This window comes from Limanda limanda, chromosome 23 (assembly GCF_963576545.1).
Source record: "Limanda limanda chromosome 23, fLimLim1.1, whole genome shotgun sequence".
Taxonomy (NCBI): Eukaryota; Metazoa; Chordata; class Actinopteri; order Pleuronectiformes; family Pleuronectidae; genus Limanda; species Limanda limanda.
The window spans coordinates 7906229-7927374 of record NC_083658.1 but is presented as its reverse complement, the minus strand read 5'-3'; the positions used below and the strand labels follow the sequence as shown (position 1 = coordinate 7927374).

Below are 21146 nucleotides of genomic sequence, written 5' to 3'. Positions count from 1 at the left end.
GTTTTGGTTTTTCCTCCGTTTAATAAATCAGAGCGACTTGTCATCATTGTTGTCACTGAACCTTTGTCTTTTTGTCTCTACTTGCATCTGCTGCAGGTCATTGACCTCTGCATTATAACCTGTTGGCTGCTTCTGGTGGTTTGGTATGTGACCCCTTTTCTAACAAAGCATGAGTTGCTCCACAGGTACAACTGCACATCAATTCAGTTGTACCTGTGGAGCTTTTCTCCAGGTACTTCCTCCCACAGTCCAAAGACTTGCTGAGTATGTTTAGGTTAATAAGAGAATCTACATTTTTCTCATATTCTGAAGACTGCTTTCCTGCATACAAACTTCAAATCCCTACAGATCATTCAATCCATGGGTCTGCTAGTTCCTGAACAATCAAATCTATTCTATACAGCATTGCCTGCTTATGCAGTCTCATATCTGTGGTGTCTAGGGAGTGAAGGCCTTTGACCTTCGCCAAGCACTCGCTCTTCCCCAAACACGACAGCCAGCTGCACTACGCCCCAGAGAGAGGAGAGGAGATAGTCTCCGAAGATTCCATAACAGTAGAGATAATGGGTGAATGCAAGCAAGCAAGCAGGGAAGCAGCCTTTCTACCTTCCTTACTTCCTTCCTTCCTTCCTTACTGTTCTGGTTGGTGGAGGCATACAACCGCAAAGCAGTAATTCTACTTTTATTTCTTATGAAACATCACATGATAGTTGGTACATGAGTGAAGAACGAGAACATAATTATAGGAATAATCCGACAGCTTTCTGTTAGCGGTAGATTTATGCTTTAAATGTCTAGCGCTTTAAAAAGTGTCTACGTCTAACGCTCATTAAATGAACATGCTGTATCTTGTTTAATAAACCTGGTGAGTGCGGCGTGGATCTTAATCTCATGTTCTGTTATTTTATTGTTATCTATTTAATGCTTATTATTGTTGATCCCTTTGCTATGTCTGCACAGAAACTTGTTTTTGCCTTGTGTGTCCGTGAATGTGACAAATAAAACTCTGGAAAACTGGATTTGAAGGATTGTGCCAGAACAGCTCGAGGTCACGTCTTCTAAACATCTTGTGTTTGACAGCTTGGAATTCAGACTGATCCTAATCCGAACCAAACCTGTTTATTGTGGTCAATTTATGTTTTTAAAAACTCCATATTTCTTCCGTGCAGGGTGGGGGGTGTGTCGCTGCGGTAACAGGCACGCTCGCACGCTTTCTCTCACATGTGGTCGTAAAGGGTCTTAGGGGAGCCGCTCTGCAGCTCACACAGGGGAGGAGTGTGTGTCGGGGCAACTCTTGACTAACCAATGACTTCCAGCAGCACCAGTATAACATGCCTCCCCCACACTTCTGTCCCCCCCCCCCACCCGTGCATGTAAGGGCTTTTTTATTTTATGAGAGAGTTTGCAGCAGCGTTGTTCCGAGTCCTGGAGGGAGGGTCTGAGAGTGAGGAGTTTTCCTGTCTCTGCTCTCGTTCAGTGGATGATCAGTGGCCCCTTGCACGGCTGGGATTGAACTGCTGACCGGCTGCCTCACAGGTGGAGCTCACAGGGGGAAACAGTGAGGACGTGAAACACTTGGACGGAGCGCTGCAGGAGCCGGCAGCATGTGGAGGATCCAGACGTGGCTGCTTGTCACGGCCCTCTGCGCTGGGAGCCTGGAGGCCTGGTTTTGGAACCGAGAACCAGTTCCCACCACAGAAATCCCCACGGAGACGACGGCAGTGACAGGTGCCGCCGTGACACCCAGTGGCACGGAGACGAAGAAGGTGGAGGAGGAGGAGGAAGACGACAACCTGTCCGGGGTCGGGGAGGAAATCATCAACGTGGCCACGGGAATCCGTCAGATTGTCGCGGCGTGGGACGGGACCCCGACCACCACGACTACTACCGCGGGCCTTACAGAGAAGGTGGCGAGCGTGACCCCGAACATGACGGGTAATACAGACAGGCTCAGAGGGGAGAGGGCGGAGGAGGGGTCTCGGGTGGGGGCAGGGGATGGATCTGGCTCAGGATCAGCGTCCACAGATGATCTTGAGACAGATCTCGAGTCGGTCTCGACAGGTGATAAAGTCCTGCTGCGCAATTTAACCGGCGATGTTTTAAAAGTGAACGGAACCCTCGGGGGTGCACTGGAGTCAGAGCCGACCCCCGCCGCTAGTCGCACCCAACCGTGTCTCCCGGTTCCCTCCGATTGGCCCGTCTGCTCGGGCAAACAGCCAAAGCTTTTCACGCTGCCCAACTTCTTCAACCACACGTCCGTGGAAGAGGTGGGGGCGGCGCTGCAGGAGTGGGCGTGGCTGGGGAGGGCGGGGTGTCACCACGGCACAGAGTGGTTCCTCTGCCTCCTGCTGGCCCCCAGGTGCCCCTCGCCCGGCGCCCCTCCGCTCCTGCCCTGCCGCAGCTTCTGCCACGTCCTGCGGGACAGCTGCTGGGCGTCCCTGGAGGACGGGCGTCTCCCGGTGGAGTGTTACCTGCTGCCGGAGAGGGCAGAGGAGCCCTCATGCGTGTCAGTTAGTAACTGGAAAGGTAACCCCGGCGGGTTAGAATGTATCAAGTGTGCTGATACATTTTGAATCCGATGTCATGTCACCTTTTTTCGTCGTAGAGGCTGCAGCGCTCGAGTCTGTGTGTGTTTGTGCAGTGTTTGTTGTGGTAACACACACGTCCAAGCATATGATTGTCACTTTGGAGATCTTTGCTCGTCACAAATGGGAATTTTGCATGTTTTTTGCCATATTTAAACACCACGCTTTTGCATTATAACTTATAAAAAGGCAATTTTTTTAAACCTACCATGGCACCTCCCATTGAAAGAGTCAGAATATCAGTCTGCAGGGACTTCACACAGGTGACCCACACTTCATACCTGCTTTTATACACAGGTATACAACACATATTTACCATGGCGTAGAGGGATTTACTATTATATCCACATACTGTGTATATCCACCTATCAGTTAGTTATTACATTAGTCCCACATGCAACTACATAAAAGATGTAATAAATAAAAGCAATTAGAAGGCTAGAAACAATAAAAAGAAGACTGAGATAAGATAATAGCCACAGTTTAACTTCATACTTCGAGAATAGCTTTTCTTGAAAAGGGGTAGAAGTTTTATGCAAAATACACTGAATATGAGTTTGTTAAAAGTGAAATGGCCCCATAATGTTTTATTATTGGATTGTAATTACTGATGCACTTACACAATGATGCTCTATGTCTTAAATCAAGCAGGTATCGAGTCTGCACAAGCCTACGATTACAACATTAGAAAGCACAGGATGCCTGGGAGGTAGAAGCACGGTGGGCAGAAATGTTAACGATAAACAATCTGCAGCTAATGGTTAAAACATGCAAAAAAACGCTCGGCGTAATCTTTACAGTCGCTGCCGTTGTGGTGTCGCTCTTTGTGTCCGCTGCACGTCCCGAGAAAGGCTCTCGTCGGCGCATGACGCAACACGGCGAACTCACGTCATTGTCCGCAGGATGCATGCGTTGCACGTTTTGGTGTGGTTGTCTCGTCACAGTGCAAAACCTCCTCGTTGTTGTGTGTGTGTGTGTGTGTGATAAACGTCAGTAATGGTCAGCAATGTTAGCTGCAGAGCTTCGAAACATGTCGTGAGTCGACCAAATGCATTACTCGGTGTTCCACTCACATTTTATAACTTTCTCCATGTACTCAGGGGAAGTACTGGTTCTAGTCCATTTATATTATGAAAAGTGCCCTAAATGAATATAATATATACAGTTTAGAAGAATTTCCCTGAGAGTAAACTCTTAAGACAGGAAATGCTCCAGGGGCCCTCGTCCAGTATGGAGGCTGAGCGTTAAACCCCCCTTTATCATGTTTTGTCCCGCAGGACTATTTAATATATGTTCCAAGTTTAAACAGGAGATAGTTTTGCTGCTTCCCATGTTCCGTATGCAGGGTTCTTGTTTGGATAACCTCTTAAACTGCACTTAAAGCCAAAGATTGGAAGCCTCTTTGCTATAAAACACTGATATGTGTGAGAAATGTGTGAGCGTTTCAGCCTGCGGGTTCGACCTTCTGCTTAAAGCCCAGCATGTGGTGCGGAATTATTTCTCCCACAAATCGTTTTCTTCCCCACAAGATACATTTGTTAGTTGTCAGGCGGCTTTTACTTTACACCTGCAAAGGAAAAGAAAAATGAGGGAATGAGATGTTTTTTCAGGGCCTTTTCTCAGGGATCCAGGATAAATGTTTTACTTCCATATATTGCGTTCCAGGATTCTCTTGTGATACCATCACTCTATTCTCTTGGCTGGAAAAGACAATTTATGGTGGTGCATAAAATCACTCTGTTCCGCTCGGGAACATCCTACCCCTGCATGCCGGTCACGCATTGCTACCTCCTTGTCATCATATTTCACCATTTCTGATCAGCTGGCGTGGAATGTCGTGTGGATTTAGAGGCGAATGGTGTCTTAGTATCTCCAGTCCTCAGGAGGGAAACAATCGGGCCATCTGTGGCCGCGATGGGGGGGCCGCAGGATGGCATTTATGATAGTGGCCGTGGGTGGGAGAATGCTCCGCTCCGGGGAAAGAGCGTGGCGATTGTGCGATGAGTTTGGGAGAAAGGGCAACGGTGTCTCGCCTGGTAACAAGAGAGCCTTGTGACCGGGGTGAGACAAGGCGGCTCGAGTCTCTGCCCGGGGTCAGAGGGCACAGCCAGTCGCCTCCACCCTCCGAGACCAGTTACACTTGATGGGTGGTAATTGAGCAGTTGGCCGACCATTAGAAGATACACAGAGAGTGGGACATGGTGTGAGAGGGACTTTCAAGACGACAGGGGAATTACCCGCTCTTTAACTCGGACTTCACATGCGCAGTGTTTCCAAAAACAAGCTGAATTTTAAGTTGCATTTTGGTCCAAGTCCAAGTTCAAAATCACCCTGAGTATTTTCCATTTGCCTTGTGATGAGCTGGTTGCAGTTCCTCCAGTAAATCCTCCAATTCTGCACAAAAGGTCACTTCACTAAAGCCAATGTAAGCAGTGATAAATTCACTAATGTCCGAATAGTGGCCTAATGTCTTCTGTGGTTGTAAATATCCTCAGCTCGAGCTTGGAGACCACACATTAAGTTTCAAAGTGTAGCTTCTGAAGTATTTACTGTACATAAACTATTTCAAATTAAGCTTTAAAAAGGACAACATCCACATGTTGCATATCTGCTGATATCTCAGCTTCCATTTCTCCCCTGTGGCCAAGAAACCCGGACTATTTCAAAATGTTGATCCTCCAGCGAAAGGGTTGGTGTGAAAACAAAAAAGTTGATCCACCCATCAGTCAACTTTAATTGGCTCTCAGCTCTCATCTCCTTCAGACACGGATTAAGGGTCTGACTGTGTGGCAGCTGCATCACCTCTCAGACGTGTGAAGTCCAGTTGTTTCGGTCCCAGGAGGACAAAGCTACAGCTAGGGGGGGTTAGTTCATGGATCAAGCCACCAGCCTAATTATCAGTGGGCTTCTCCTGATGGTCGAACCATTCTCCCGTCCCCTAAAGACACTCAGGAGTTATAGGCTAAACATCGTTTCTTTACATGACTTAAGATAAAGCAGCCGACTGTCTGCACTGTATAAATACCTCTGTTTAATTAGTTTGTTATTGCAGTGCTCACTTTTCCTAACAAGGACTGTAGATTTCTGGGTGAGGTAACGTGAGCTCTGGTTGAGGCATACTTTTATAATGGTGTAACTTTCCTAAACAGTTTGCATGCAACAAAATTGACAAATTAGAATTTGTTGCTCACGCACAAAAGAAGACCGACACGCATTTTGTGCATAAGGACAATTCAGGCCAAAGAGAAGACGAAAGTTATTGTAATTGCATCAAGTTAAGTTTCTTTAAATGCACCATAACAAAACTACTGCAACCGCATAGATAGCGACAGCACTCTGATATCTAGATGCTCCTCTTTGTAAAGATGGACGACACGTCTCCACTTCCTCCCGCTGTCCAGAAATGAAGCCAAAAGGCTGTGTTCATATTTGCTGTCATAAATTATGGTCTAGTGACCTTGTGGTTTTCAGGCCTCATTATTTTTAGCTCATCCTCCAATAAAATTGTATTTCTTATCCCTTTGGGAGTCGCCCTACCGCCTTAAACCTCTTGGAGGGGTCCATCTGTTCCACCATGACATTTCAGCCTGTTTTAACTGGCATTTTGACCCAACACAGATTCTCTCTCTTTGTGCTTCATCCCATCAGAGTCCCTCATGGTCCTTCTTTCCCATGGACATCTGACACACGTTTCCTTCCTGCCTCCGTCTGTCCGGGCCTCTCCTCACTGGCAGCATCTCCTTTTCCTCACACACTAAAACAGGCTGTGAATTTTCTCCATGGTTTCACGCTGGAAAATACACACATGAACAGAATACATGAGGTCATGTTTAAAACATTTTTTTTTGCATGCCACTGGTGTCAGGGCTGTGAAACATTGCCGTGCGTGCCATGCTGTTCCATGCAGTTGTTTCTGTCAGCATGGAGACACTGAGTCAGAGCGGAGACAGGCGCAGGGCAGGAAGCCATGAGCCGACATCTGGGTCGAAGCGATGATGCTCTCGCAGGCGAAGTTCCCACGTTTGGTTTTCGTACCAGCTTCCATCTGTTCCCTGGAGAACAAGAAGGAGCTGATCACAGATCTGATTGTAAATGAGCTTTTAATGGTCATTTATGCGTTGGGACCTAAAGTTTGCGACCGAAAGAGATCGCAGCTCTGATAAAGAAATTAGAAAAGTGTGTGTAATTGTTCTGTCAAGTTTTGGAAGTTCCCCTACTTGTCATTCGTCATTTGAAATATTTAGTCCTGCATACATAATCCAACCAACCTGATCTGTGCAGCAGCTGCAGCGGCTGTGTCAGGGTGAGATTAACCAATAGCAGGTGCCCTCAGTGGGAACTCGGCCACCCGGCTCGCGCTCCAATTGGCCGAAATCCCACAGGACGCAGCAGGTTGAGACAACACAACGTGCACCCTATCTTGCAGCAGGGACTGTGTATGTGTGTGTGTGTGTGTGTGTGTGTGTGTGTGTGTGTGTGTGTGTGTGTGTGTGTGTGTGTGTCTGTGTGTGTGTGTGAACATGTGTTTCGGATTACTCCCTAACCGCGTCGGATTGGCGAGTGCAGATGTGCAGTCGGTTATGTCACAGAACTATTGGGCCGTGAGAGTTGTGTGACTTTCCTCTCAGCAGGTAGAAGATGAGCAGCACACTCCAAACTCCTTCAGCAGAATTATACATTTAACAAGACGCACTAAAAGTCCAAAACACGATTCTGGATGACCTTTGAGATTGAGACCTGGATACCAGCTGCTCTTTTCTGAGGATTCGCTGCATGGGATAAACTAATAAGTGAGAAAACTAATCAGCTATTTTCACCCACAGCGTGTCTGTTTTTTATTTTATAAAGATTCCTGCATTATGGATTGGGATCTGATATGGGTCCTTCCCTGACCTCATACATTTTGCTTTCTTTGTTGAGAGGCTGACCAGACCTAACCAACAACTTGAAAACTAGTGAACATAAAGATACTATAGTATTATTTGTTAGTTAATCATTATAAACACATAGAACTGCAAATCAGTCACAGTGGGCTTATTTAGTTTGAGCGAGAACATTTTTCCTAAACTAATGATCACATGGATCAAAATCTCCTCAGTGTTTTAGTTTCATACTTGACTTTCACAATATTTAAACGACCAATGCAGCCTCCATTAGGAATGATGAATGATGTTATTGTTTTGTTCTGAAGGCGTCTCTGGTAGTTTTCACTCCGTAACCGTCTGTGACACTTTAACAAGCCGCGTTCGAACGCTTTCTCATCGTTTTTCTTTTCGGAAACGCGGGGGAACCCCCCACCACCGCTGACCTCCGTGACCCCTTAATGCACAGATTGTAATTTTTGGTCGGCTCCTCTCATGAATCTGCAATGACAGGCCGCCCTCAGGAGATCGCTGAGTCAAAGCGTCAGACCGTTTGTCCCTTGCGATGGAGATGTGTGAGAAAGTCATGGTAGCTCTCAAGGATGCCGACTCTTTGGGTATTTTAGTCGATGGGAACTGAATTTTCCATTAACTTGAGTCCAGCTTTATTCAGTTAGAGTTTAGTGGGTTTAATTTAAAGTTCACCCAAAAAGAAACAAAAACAGATTTTCTTACTTAACTCTTGTGAGGGATGTGTTCTTCCAGGAAACCAAACATTTTTATTTGGCTCATTTGGGAGAAAGGCAACTTCAGTAATCCAGTTTTGATGACGTCTCCAACCACATAGGACAAAGTTTTCTAAATGGACACACTCTGGGGGAGGAGAGGGAATGTGAGGCCCTTGCACTCCACAGTGATCACTGACTGAATCGGCGGTCAGCTATTTGACATTGTTTCACCTCTCACGGTTCAGCGAGTGTAGCCAGTCACTCGTTTAAGTCAGATTCCTGCTGTGCAGCATATATAACGTCATCTTAACGAGCATTAATGCACGCTAAAGTGTATTTTGTTTTGAAACTTTCCAAAGGTTCTTTAGTCAAAAGAAAATCCACATCTACTAAACATTCTGATATTAATCTGATTAGGACAATAATCAATAAACAGATAATAAACTGTATGTTCCCATAGCCCGATTAAGGTCATACTCAAAATTAAGACAGATTTCTACCTTGGTTGCATGATGTCGACATGTACAGTATACGGCTGAATCGTAAACATAATCGAAATAGACTCAATAGTCAGAATATTGCCGTCCATGTAATTGTGTTCAGTGATGGTGTCAAAATGTTTAACTTTCCAAAGAACTTGTGATTTGCTGATCATTTCTGTGCTTCAAACTGCCTCTGTCTTCATCCACTCATCAATTCAACATTTTAAGCAGACGTCACAGGATCTTTACTTTGCTTTTTTTGTGCTGCGCTGACAAAAGGTTATGAAGAAATGTTGTAGAAAACAGTTTCCAGCACTGTTTTACAGTCGTATGCAGTTAATTCTTATGTTTACAGCTGCACTTGAAGGCCGGTTTGTCAGATTTCTCTTTTAAAACTATGTACTCAATGTGTTTTTTTCCCTTCTGCAGAGGAGAGTGGTGTCTCCTTGCTCCAGCTGATAGGAGACCCTCCACCCAGTGAGATCGCCAGGGTCAACGGGCCGAGAGGGGAGGCCGCCTATGCCTTCTCCGCCGCGACGGTGTCGGGCCAGCCAGCTCTGGCCCACGTCCCCAACCCATTCTACCGCCACTTCTCCCTCCTTTTCCACATCAAGCCAACCACTCCCGCCGCCGCCGTCCTGTTCTCCATCATCGACGGGCCCCAGAAGCTCATGTACGTTGGCGTCAAGCTCAGCGCCGTGAAGGCCGGCCGCCAGATGGTGCAGTTCTTCTACACCGAGCCCGACTCGGAGGCTTCGTACGAGGCGGCCTCCTTCGACGTGCCCAGCATGGTGGACACCTGGAGCCGCTTCTCGCTGTCCGTCTTCGAGGAGCAGGTGACCTTCTACCATGGCTGCGACTCGGAGCAGAAGGTGGTGAGGTTTGAGCGTTCCCCGGACCCCATGGAGTTTGACACAGGGGCGGGGATCTTCGTGGGTCAGGCGGGAGGAGCCGACACTGACAAATTCCAGGTAAAGAAACTGTAAATGTAACAGGACTATAGTAATACAGTCCTAGTACATTGATCTAGCTATATTTACTAGTAATCGATTATCACCTGACCCAAATCCTTACTGATTTATTTGGAGGAGCCTTTAAAATGGTAAAGGACTTGAGACTTTATGATGCATTTTGGTCTCAAAAGTATTTTCCCAACAATAACTATAAAGCACGTCCGTCTTCTAACCATAAACTCCGGGGCACCGGCAGAGGAAATGCTCGAGTGCTGAAGAGATGTTTACTCATCGCATCCGAATGTCTCCCACGGGACCTGGAAGAGTCAGAATAATACACTGTGTGCTTAAAACACAGGTGTGTGTGTGTGTGTGTGTGTGTGTGTGTGTGTGTGTGTGTGTGTGTGTGTGTGTGTGTGTGTGTGAGTCTGACCTCTTTAATATCTCCCTGTGGCACCTCCTGGCAGGTTCGTGTGGGGGTCACTGGCAACAGGAAGTGAGCCCTCCTTTTCCCTGTAAATGTATTCCTTGACCTTGATCACCTTTGACCTCTGACCTTTAGCTTGTGACGTTCACAGGGCTTTTGAAGTGAAGCAATTAATATTATTCATGTTTAAAGATTCAAATTTTCTATGTTCGGTAGCACGAATTTGTCTCACCGGTTGAGCATCCTACATGCCAGCAGGCCTCAAAACTGTTTTAAATAGGAGGCCCCACACATGCCTGATTGCAAGTAAATAGTTTTGTCATCACGGTGAAGTAAAATGCATTTGCTGTGTGTGTGTGTTTAGGGGGAGATCGCCGAGCTGAAAGTAGTCGGAAGCCCTCGGGCTGCCGAGCGCTTGTGTGACGACGAGGACGACTCAGACGTGGTGAGTATTTGCGTTTTGTTACATTTTTGTCAAAGGTTCTGAAATATTGTGATTGACACCTTCTTTTTTCTCTCTCTCCCAGGCCTCTGGGGACTTCGGGAGTGGCGATGGCGAGAGGAGACAAACGGGACACCGTGTCAGGGTCAGTGCGTCTTTTCACTACACACAGAGGTCATTCAAACTGTGTGATAAACGTATAACATGACCCTTTCCACACGTTTGATGTAGACATAGTCCGTGACTCACACAGTCCCGGTCTGTAAATGAATGGCGCTTACAAATGCAATTGGATTCGGTCCAGTAGATCGTCTCCGCCTCGACACGGCTGCAGTCGCTAATGGAGATATTTGTTTTCTGCTTCATTCCACTGATTTTACCCCTGAAACTCAGTTTACTTATTATCATAAATCCTCCTGACCCTGTGGAAAGTTTAGATTTGGGGCTTAAAGTTTGGATAATAAAGAAGAATGCGCTGTCCGCTGTTATAAACTATGTTCTGATCCGTTTCCAGACCACCACTGCACCCTCCCGTCCGGTACCTCAGCCGCCGCTGATATCCTCAAAGGGAACCGGACTGAGGGAATCAGGTAAAAGACGTCTACATTACAAACAGTAGAATCAGTTAAAAGGTCAAATCTTCAGTAAACACGCTGCAGAAATGTGTAATGGAAGTTTTTAATCACACGGCAGCCGCTGCCAAAGAAACGTCATGTGTCATTGTCTCTGCTTTCATCCAGGAACATGTGCATTAGGCTTCTTGTCTGGACCTGAGTGTGTGCTGATTTGCTGCAGGGTTTGTGTGTTTAACTCAAGTCCAACAGGAGCCTCTTTAGCTCCCCCAGGTGGGAGATTAAAGAGCCTTGTTGGTTAGAAGCTAGGATTTGAGCATTGAACAAAGAGAAAATCAAATAAGCAGATTTTGACCTTGTGGGACATGTATCCAGTTGCCTCCTCCATCACGCCCCCCCCGTATGCAAGCCGAAACTTGCAGCCGCCGAGCAGAGCAGGTAACGGTGTGTTTGTGTTGACTTTAGATGTCGGGTATCAGTAGCCGAAGTCACGGCTTCAAGATAATTTCTGCATCAAAATCATCAGTTTTGATGCATATTCATAAATTATGATGCTTTTAATGAGATTACCAAAGCTATGGTCTCTCCCAGGTTTAGAAATTAAAAAAAATGTAATCATACATTAGATCTTGATGAAGTTGTGAAGTTATCGGCCCAATTGCTCTAAAAATATAAATACTGCCGTGATGGATGCACTGGCACTGATAGAGAAGTGTGTGAATGGAAGGATGAGGAGTAAACGAGCAATCTCAAAGATTTGTTTGTCCCCTGATGATGATTAATGAGCTGATATAGATTCTATAGATCTGTAATCTTGGATCCTTGTCACCGAACCATCCCAGTGCAAACACGAGTACCCGCCACTGTGGTTTATTAGCCGACAGGCGTGTGTGGTAGGATCAACACTGTATAATATTTACCTTTCTATGTAGTGCCTCTTTTTTAAATCATTTAAAATATATATTTCTGTTAAATTTCATAGATTGGGGACATCGAAGCTGAATTTAATAATCCTGCAGTTCTGGATGATTAAAATAAGTACAGGAGATAAATTCCCCCACAATCCATCGCACTGTTTTATAAATGAGGCCACTGGACACAAGCAGGACACCAAACTAGAGAAGGAGAGATTAATTGTCACCACATGTGAACCCGAGGTTGTCTTGCACCTGTTGTCACTTTCATTAGCACCGAAGCAGGTGAAATTGATTCTCAATCACTTGAGCTTCCTTAAGGGACAGATTGAAATCCCTGAAGTTTAACTGAAGATTTAGGTGTTTTTGAGCAATCGCTTCCAAGATTAGAACATAAGAAAATAAAATAAATCACAGAGAGGAACATTGTACAATTTTAAATAAATGTAAATGCGCAAACTTCCCATAACTAGTATGGACAGAAGGAGAGGAACTGGACCAAGGTACAGAGGAGAAATATGAATGAGGCTTTGTCGCCCTCTGCAGGACATATTGCTACACTGCTTCTATTGAGATTAGAAGCTCATTAGAGTGACTTTGGATCAAATGAGAAAACCTCATCTATGCTCTAGTATTCAGTCTCATTATCCTCTGTGCGGTGCATCAAAGCTTGGCCCAACGTATAAAATAACCCCACCATGGAATAAGTGATACTTGTTTCTAATTCATTTTCATGCAACATGTCCTTCAGGTCCCAGTGGTGGTCGAGGTGAGAAAGGGGACAGAGGAGAGAAAGGCTCTACGGGGGACAGAGGACCCTCAGGGCCAAAGGGAGATTCGGGGTCCAGCTCTGGCTCTGGTGTCTCCTCCTCCTCTCAGGGTGGAGGAGGAGGACAGAAGGTAAAAGACAACTTCTGATGTTTTCAGCTACATCACCTGACCTACTCGGATAAGTAATGAAATTACTGATTTGTCTTTTTCTGTGTATTTCAGGGGGACAAAGGTTCAAAGGTAAGTTCATAATTTTTCAATCCCAGAACTCAAAAAGAGTTCTAACCTCACCAGCTAACAGCTGATTTATCTCGTCTCGTCCCCACCAGGGCAGTTCTGGCTTCGGATACCCCGGCAATAAGGGAGAGCGTGGGGCTCAGGGGCCTGCCGGGCCCGCTGGTCCTGCCGGCCCTGCGGCTGAGGTGGTCCGACTCGGGGACGGCTCTGTTGTGCAGCAGATGTCCGGGCCCGCCGGACCCCCGGGGCGGCCAGGGTCGGATGGAGCCGCAGGAAAACCAGGAGACGATGGGGAGAATGTGAGTATTTCCACTACTGTTGACTTTTATTTTTTTTGGGGATGCACGTCTTTCACTGACTGTTCATCGTATTTCAGGGTGATCCAGGAGAGGATGGAAAGGCTGTAAGTTTCTTTTTTTAATTCAACACTTTGAAATATTGCTCTTTCTAAAAAAAAAACATAATCAGTCATATGTCCTTATTATGCTCCTGTTTCCAGGGTCCTGCTGGGCCACCAGGTTTCCCAGGAACTCCAGGAACATCTGGCCAAAAGGTGTCGTAGAGAATGGATTAAGACGAAATGTTGAAGTTCTAATTTAGTAGCGCTAACGTGTGGCCTCTGAATCTCTGCAGGGTGACCGTGGAGAGGGTCAGCCAGGACCCAGAGGATCCCCAGGTCCACCAGGACCCCCTGGACCTGGCACTGGTGATCGCCCAGTACGTGCACACCTCCTTTCCTTCCAGCATTTATGTTCTCAAGATTATTTCTGACTTTAATTTGCTAATTTGTGTTTTAACAGACGTTTGTTGACATGGAGGGTTCAGGATTCTCAGACAGGGTATGTTGATTGTCATTAGAAATCAATAAGATTTCACTTCTTAAAGTTGAGTGTTTACACAACGTTGTAATTTTGTGATTTGTAACCCAGACGGCCCGTGGTCCTCCTGGTCTCCCCGGTCTTCCTGGCCCTCCCGGGATCCCTGGTACTTCAGTAGCACTGGGATCCAATGGTCCTGTAGCCTTCGGACCCCCGGGACCACCGGGACAAGATGGAGTCCCTGGTCTGCCCGTGAGTAGTTTTACTCTGTCTGTCTGTGACTCAGTGGTGCCAGTAGTTATAATCTCATTAGTAAATAGATTACAGATTAATAAGAGTATAATATGAAATTGTGTCTGCTGTTTCAGGGCCCCGCTGGTCGTCCTGGTACTCCTGGTCAGCCTGGATTCAGAGGAGAGAAGGTGAGAATGAGCAGATTGAGGTGAACTGTTGAATGATTCTCACAGACACCGACTTAACAATGCAGAGGAGGGTTATATGAAAAGCCGCGAATAATATATTTAATCGTTGAGATGTTTTTAGGGAGATAACGAGTCTAAGAATTGTGTGTATTCCATTTGTTTTGCTCCAGGGTGACTGTGATCGGCTCGGTCTTTCAGGAGGATCTGGTGAAAAGGTGAGTCAAGTCTTTTTTTTTTATCCGTCAAACTCAAACACGTGACATGAAGGACAAACATAGATTCTCTCCTTCATTGTTTCTTGCTTTCCTCCAGCAAGAAACACAGGACTCCAACATTTTCACGGGCTTCTTCTCTTACTTTAAACCATCCCCTACGGTGTGTAATGGGTCTCAGGTACTGGGGGGGTGTCTCTCTGCTTTGGTGATTTCCTTTCCTTTTTTTCTATCCGTTTCCATTTCCCCCAACTCAACATGTTTCACATAATTAAAGTTGTGTTTCACTAGGACTTACTCTCCCTAGTTTAGTGAAATATTCTGCTGCTTCCTTTCACTTTTCAAACTCTCTCTGTATCTCATAAAGCTTCAACTCTGGTTTTCCAGCTCTGCATGTGTCTCTTGAATTCCTCCGTTTAACTCACTTATTATTCTTATTCTTATTATTCTGCAGTTATTTTCACTATTGCTAAACATATACACATTATATTTTTGTTCTCAGGGTTCTACGGGCGATCCCGGACACAATGGTGTACCAGGGCAGTCTGGGCTTGCAGGGCTTCCAGGTCCCATGGGACCAGTTGGACCTGCAGGGCCTCCCGGGCCACCGGGCCCATCTTACCGTGGCGGACTTGTGAGTATAGGTCTCTTAAAAAATCGGGATTTTTATATGTATGAATTTATAAGTCAAATACAGTAAATGCCGAGTCCTCTGAAGATGTAGCTTTTGACAACTACAGGAAGTTTAAAACATTAGTTATAAAGCCTATCATTGTTTGGTAAAGATTCACAAAACCTAGAATCTGGCCAATAACAAAGAACTCCTGTAGGAATCATCTTCCTCGTTTAAAATCTCCTCCTTACAGAGTGGCGGATACGGGATGACCGAGGGCTTACCTGGACTCGCAGGCCCACCCGGACCACAGGTACACATCTGCCCTACAAAGGACATGTCCTGTCCCTGTCACTGTACATGAAGGGTGTCTCACATTTCCTCTGTCATGTTTTTCAGGGTCCGAGTGGCATTGCAGGTCTCCCCGTAAGTACAACAAAGAGTGTGAATGTTTTGTGTTGAAGTTTTTGGTCTCAGGGTCTCAGAAATTAGTATAATAGTGTGGGGATATAATATTAAAGTTTTGCTGGTAATTTCTAGGGTAAGCCAGGTTTCCCCGGCAGCCACGGGGACAAAGGAACAGAAGGAGCACGAGGACCACCTGGGATGCCAGGCATTGACGGATTCAAAGGGCAGCCGGTATGTTGCTGGATAAACTTTGTTCCTTAAATTGCTTAGTATACACATTTATCTTATACATAAATAATACACTAGATTGCATTTTTTAATTTGTCTGTTGTCTTGGCATTAAAGTTGGCATGTTTGATTTCTAGGGTGAAAAGGGAGATCGAGGATGGAAAGGAGAGATCGTGAGTTTACATTTTGTTTATTTCTTAAATATACAAATTCGCTGACACTCGAAGCAGAAAGAATTGTCCGCAACCTTGACCAAAGTGGACTCTATGCAGTGAACGCTGCCGCTACTGCAAAAGCATTGTCTCTTTGTCTGTGTCGCAGGGTCTGCCAGGACGCGACGGAGGACCACCCGGACCTCCAGGGCCTCCCGGGCCTCCAGGACAGGTCGTCTCCGGGCAATCAAGAGATGTGAGTCCCGGCTCGAGATCAGAGCGAGATGCGCTGATCCCGTAAATAACTGTAATACTGTAAAACACATGCGTTTGACAGCTCGTCACGTTAACTGCTCGATCACGTAACCACTCCTTGATTGACTCATATTCACTAACCGTCACTGCTTGCTTTATTTGTTCACCTCCACACTAACTGACCTAACTTTGTCTTGCTGTAGTATAACGACCTATATTGGGACGAAGGGTGGCAGGTGAGTGGACACACCCTTTGTTGCCTTTAACCAATCTCACTACAAACCTTACTAAACTCAAAGTCTTTCATATTTAAAAGGAATATTTTACCTTTTTAATACCTTATCATTATCTCTCTCCTGCAGGGAGGAGCTGGTACTCCAGGACGAGCAGGATTCCCGGTATTTGTCGCTGTGGTCATCACACAGTTGAACGTGGACAAATCCTGTAAATGCACAGAAATAGGACTTAAATAATGTTGTTATGTAATGCGTCTGTTTCAGGGGCCCACAGGACCAAAAGGAGATAAAGGAGATTCAGGTCCTCCAGGATATGCACCTCAGGTAGAATAATCCACATTTTAATCAGTTCATTTTTCATTTTCCACCAAATGACTGGAGCAATTTTATATATCTGGAAATAATGAAACAGTGAAATCTTAATATTGAAAGAAAGATTATCTGCAGGTTGATTGTATACTAGCAATTTTCTTAGGGCTTTTTTCCCAGTGGGTGACACAGTGGAGCAATGGTGGTGAACTTTTTCTGTTCAAATGTTTTGTTCAGGGACAGAAAGGCGAGCCTGGCATCATCATGGGGCCCGATGGGACCCCAATGTACCTGGGTGGCCTGGGAGGACAGCCGGTAAAGACTTTAATAACATTCCCCATTTTCTGCATTATTCATACAGGACAGTGTTATTGAATGTAGCCTGAAGATGCTAAGTTTGTATTGTCTTCACAGGGTGAGATGGGACCCCCTGGCCCTGTGGGACCTGCAGTGCGTACCATAATTTTCACGTTTTGCTACATAACCCGAACAGAATCACATCAGTATGATAACAACCACATGATTACTGTGTTTTTCTTCAGGGCTCATATGGTCCTGAAGGCCAGAAGGGAGAGATTGGGCTTCCAGGACGACCGGTACGTTAATATGTTCATATCAAGTCATTTTAAGGTGGTATTGTCAAGCCCATGTTACAAGCTGAGGTTTTTAAAAGTGAAACTACACCACTTGAATGTGCTGTGTGTGTGTGTTTGACTGTAGGGGCGGCCTGGGCTGAATGGCTTCAAAGGAGATTCAGGCAGTGGATCTGGATATGGACACGCTGTGAGTATCACTCATTTTGGCCTATTATCCCATTCAAGCCTAATTTCTGTCATCTCTTATAGTCCGTCCATCAATGCGAATGCATACTTATCAATAAATATTGTGTCCCAGGGTCCTCCAGGTGCACCAGGCCCTCCTGGACCTCCCGGACCTCCAGCTCCCATCGACAGACTCGGAGTGAGTGGAGACATGAAATATTTAACTTTATATTGGAAAATACATTTGTAGATTTACCAATGACTTTAATCTTATCATAAAGTTACTTACCGTTGCTATTTATTTGTCTTTGTCGTTTCCTCTCAGGGACACATGGATTACTCCGGACACTACCCAGGTGAGATCAGGTCATGTTGTGGATGCAACATGTTAAAATCACTTTCTTTACGACAATAAGAGGACGAGAAAGACTATTATTAAGCTAAGCTAACAAGCTGCTGACTCCAGCGTCAGATATGAGAGCGATATTAAACTCCTCAACCAGAAAACAAGGTCAGGTATTTTCAAGGCTTTACTAAAATTACTAAAGTACTAAAATTATTTCTGATCTTCACCTTTGTTTAAAGCTCTTAAAGGAGAGAAAGGAGATCCTGGAACAGGAGGGGTTCTTCAAATTCCAGGTATTTCCACAATTTATCCATGTGCATAATTATTAGGAAACAAAATTTCTGCTTTAAGGTTGCTTTAAAACATTTTGTTTCTGATCCAGGTCTCGGGTCCAACTATGACATTTACACTTTAAAGGTAGATTTAGCAACCTCATAGACTCTCCAGCATGATCACGATTGTTTGGATCATAGATTATGGTTCAAAGTGTTGAGCAAGTAAGTACATTTTTGTCTGTGTGACGTTGATGTGTGCAGAATGAGTTGAAAGGGGACAGGGGCAATGATGGCTTCAAAGGAGAGAAAGGAGAACCAGGAGGAGGATATTATGACCCCCGCTATGGAGCCAGTGGACACGGCAGCCCAGGAGCTCCTGGACCTCCAGTACGGTCATCAGAAACACGATGCAATAATCTACACATCTACAGAATAAAGCTAAAATTATTAGATATATTAGACAGTATTATTTCTGTGGATCACTAAACTACTTGGAAGGATTTAATTTCACATGTGATATTAAACTCCACATACTGAATAGCTAAGACCTAGATTGTGTTATTCTACATGTAACAAAGTGTGAATTCTGACTCTGTTCCTGTCCCATCAGGGCCCTCAAGGTGACTCCATCGTTGGCCCACCAGGCCCTGAGGGTCCAGCGGGTCAACCAGGAAGAGGCTACGATGGGCGTCCCGGAGAGCCAGGGCCGCCTGGACCCCCAGGTGGTTCTCTATCTGAAACCCACAGGGGCACACAGAGTGAGTTCTGTTCATAAACACTCCCAAATATTCTCCAGGTTAAGATAAAGTGTTGGGTCTCATCCATGCACATGTGACTGTGTCTTTAATGACAGCGATCAATATTCCTGGGCCCCCGGGACCACCTGGAGTGCCTGGACTACCTGGACACACATCTGGGGTGAGAAAATCTCCGACGCAGTCAAATGTTGCTGCTTTACTTCCGTGTTATTGATTATGAAATACAAAAAAATTCCATGGCTCCATGAAGAATCTGTGCCAAAGTCTGAAAGCACGTCTGCTGGAATGAATGACGTATGAGTGCCCGTCCGGGGGAATAATTACCATTGCTTTAAGTAATTACTGATTAATAATTAACCTGAAGAAATAGATGACCTATAAATGAAATACCCATGACCAATGGAGCAATGGAAAAACTATAGAGAAAATGTAATAGATAATAATATAGATGATCAATACAATTAACAGCAAGAACACATTTGAAAGGGTTCATCAAAGTCTATTGTATAGAAATCTATTTAATAGCAGCTACAAAACACATGTTTGCAGGTGACGGTGTTGAGGTCTTATGACACCATGACAGCCACAGCTCGAAGTCAGCCTGAGGGCTCGCTGGTTTACATTTTAGACCAAACAGATCTGTACCTACGGGTCCGCGAGGGAGTTCGACAAGTCCAGGTACACATTCATCTTAATCATGAACATAAATAAGCCGGAATGGCACAAAAACACTTAAATAATTTTGGGTCCTCCTTTTTTTTTCAGCTCGGGGACTATATTCCTTTGCCCAGAGAGGATGTGAGTGTAATTTTTCCTTTTTCCCCTCCTCTAGACTAGAACATAGGACTGTGTGTTATAATTGATATCATGCACGTTATTTGCAGGGTAATGAGGTAGCAGCGGTGGAGCCCCCACCTGTTGTCCCCTACTCCCCGGATCACCACTCCAACACTGACTCCCACAGACACGATGACAGGCACCCACAGCCTGATGAGTCCCATGTGACGCACACAGACCCTCGGTACGCGCCAAACCCGGACCCCAGATACACAACCCGCCCTGACCCGCGGTATCAGCCAGATCCACGGTATCAGCCAGATCCGCATTATCAGCCAGATCCGCATTATCAGCCAGATCCGCATTATCAGCCAGATCCGCATTATCAACCAGATCCCAGGTACCCGGTGCCGGCAGATCCAAGATATCCAAGTTACACAGACCGACAAAGCCACCCGGATGGTAGATATTCCGTCAATACGGCCCATGAACGCTACCCTGTCACACCTCAGCGAAGACCTCATCCTCCTGTGGCCCAGACCCCAGCCCACCATCACACTTCAGGTCCAGGGGTAAGAGAGCCCACTTTTAAACAGTCACACTAAAGCATCTGAGGATATGTATAATGTTACCGGGTATTTCCACAGCTCCACCTGATCGCCCTGAACAGCCCCCAGACCGGCTCCATGAGGGGGATCCGCGGAGCAGACTTCATGTGCTTCACCCAGGCTCAGGCCATCGGGATGAAGGGAACTTTCCGGGCCTTCCTGTCCGCCAGGCTCCAGGATCTCCACAGTATCGTCCGCAGGGCAGACAGGGACCGCATGCCAATAGTGAACCTGAAGGTACACGTTCAATTATTCATTCAAGACAAAAGAGAATACACGATTAATTGTCAGCGGGTGTTTGAGCATACTGTTGTCTCATCTCTCTCAGGATGAGGTTCTGTTTGACAACTGGGACGGCATCTTCAATGATGGCCGAATGAAGGATAACGTGCCGATCTACTCCTTCGAGGGCAAGGATGTTCTCAGCGACAACACATGGTGAGTAAACCAACTCCTGGAGACAAACAAACAGAAAATGACTATAAAACAAGCTTATATCGTAACGAGAAATCCTGCTTTATCCCAGGCCAGAGAAGATGATGTGGCACGGGTCGACCAGCACCGGTCAGCAGCACGTCGACGGCTTCTGCGAGACGTGGCGTGTGGGCGACCGGGCTTTGAACGGCATGGCGTCGTCGCTGCAGAGCGGCAACCTGCTCCAGCCGAGCTCCAGCAGCTGCTCCAGCTCCTACGTGGTGCTGTGCATCGAGAACAGCTACATCTCTAAGAGATAAACACACACATACACACACACACATGCATATATAAACACAAACACACACAACACTGGACAAAGGGAAATCCCAAAGGGGTCAGCCAGGCTTTTGTCCACACTTATCTACAGTATGTGGTGCTTTGTAAATAACTTTATTTTGTCCTAAATAATAATTGGTTTTATGTTTGTTAGCCCTTCTTATAATGGTGCTATACAGGATTATCCCTACGTTGAACCAAAGTTGAGCTCAGGAGACACAGAAACTCACCCTGTGGAAGTC

General features: G+C 45.8%; 1 protein-coding gene across 1 annotated transcript; it reads left to right on the top strand.

The window, feature by feature from the left end:
- The first annotated feature begins 1604 nt into the window (after positions 1 to 1604).
- Positions 1605 to 20885, top strand: LOC132997013 (collagen alpha-1(XVIII) chain-like). The gene is made up of 43 exons (XM_061067383.1): positions 1605 to 2526; positions 9087 to 9628; positions 10402 to 10482; positions 10565 to 10624; positions 10994 to 11069; positions 12717 to 12865; positions 12959 to 12976; positions 13066 to 13272; positions 13350 to 13376; positions 13473 to 13526; positions 13607 to 13690; positions 13774 to 13812; positions 13903 to 14043; positions 14160 to 14213; positions 14384 to 14428; positions 14526 to 14588; positions 14928 to 15059; positions 15292 to 15351; positions 15438 to 15464; positions 15579 to 15677; positions 15812 to 15847; positions 15996 to 16082; positions 16285 to 16317; positions 16444 to 16479; positions 16582 to 16641; positions 16864 to 16941; positions 17041 to 17076; positions 17169 to 17222; positions 17347 to 17409; positions 17521 to 17586; positions 17713 to 17743; positions 17973 to 18026; positions 18116 to 18150; positions 18270 to 18395; positions 18619 to 18766; positions 18862 to 18926; positions 19316 to 19444; positions 19532 to 19564; positions 19651 to 19853; positions 19944 to 20115; positions 20191 to 20388; positions 20480 to 20589; positions 20678 to 20885. The coding sequence occupies exons 1-43, from the start codon at positions 1605 to 1607 to the stop codon at positions 20883 to 20885; spliced, it is 4941 nt and encodes a 1646-aa protein (XP_060923366.1).
- The last annotated feature ends 261 nt before the right edge of the window (positions 20886 to 21146 follow it).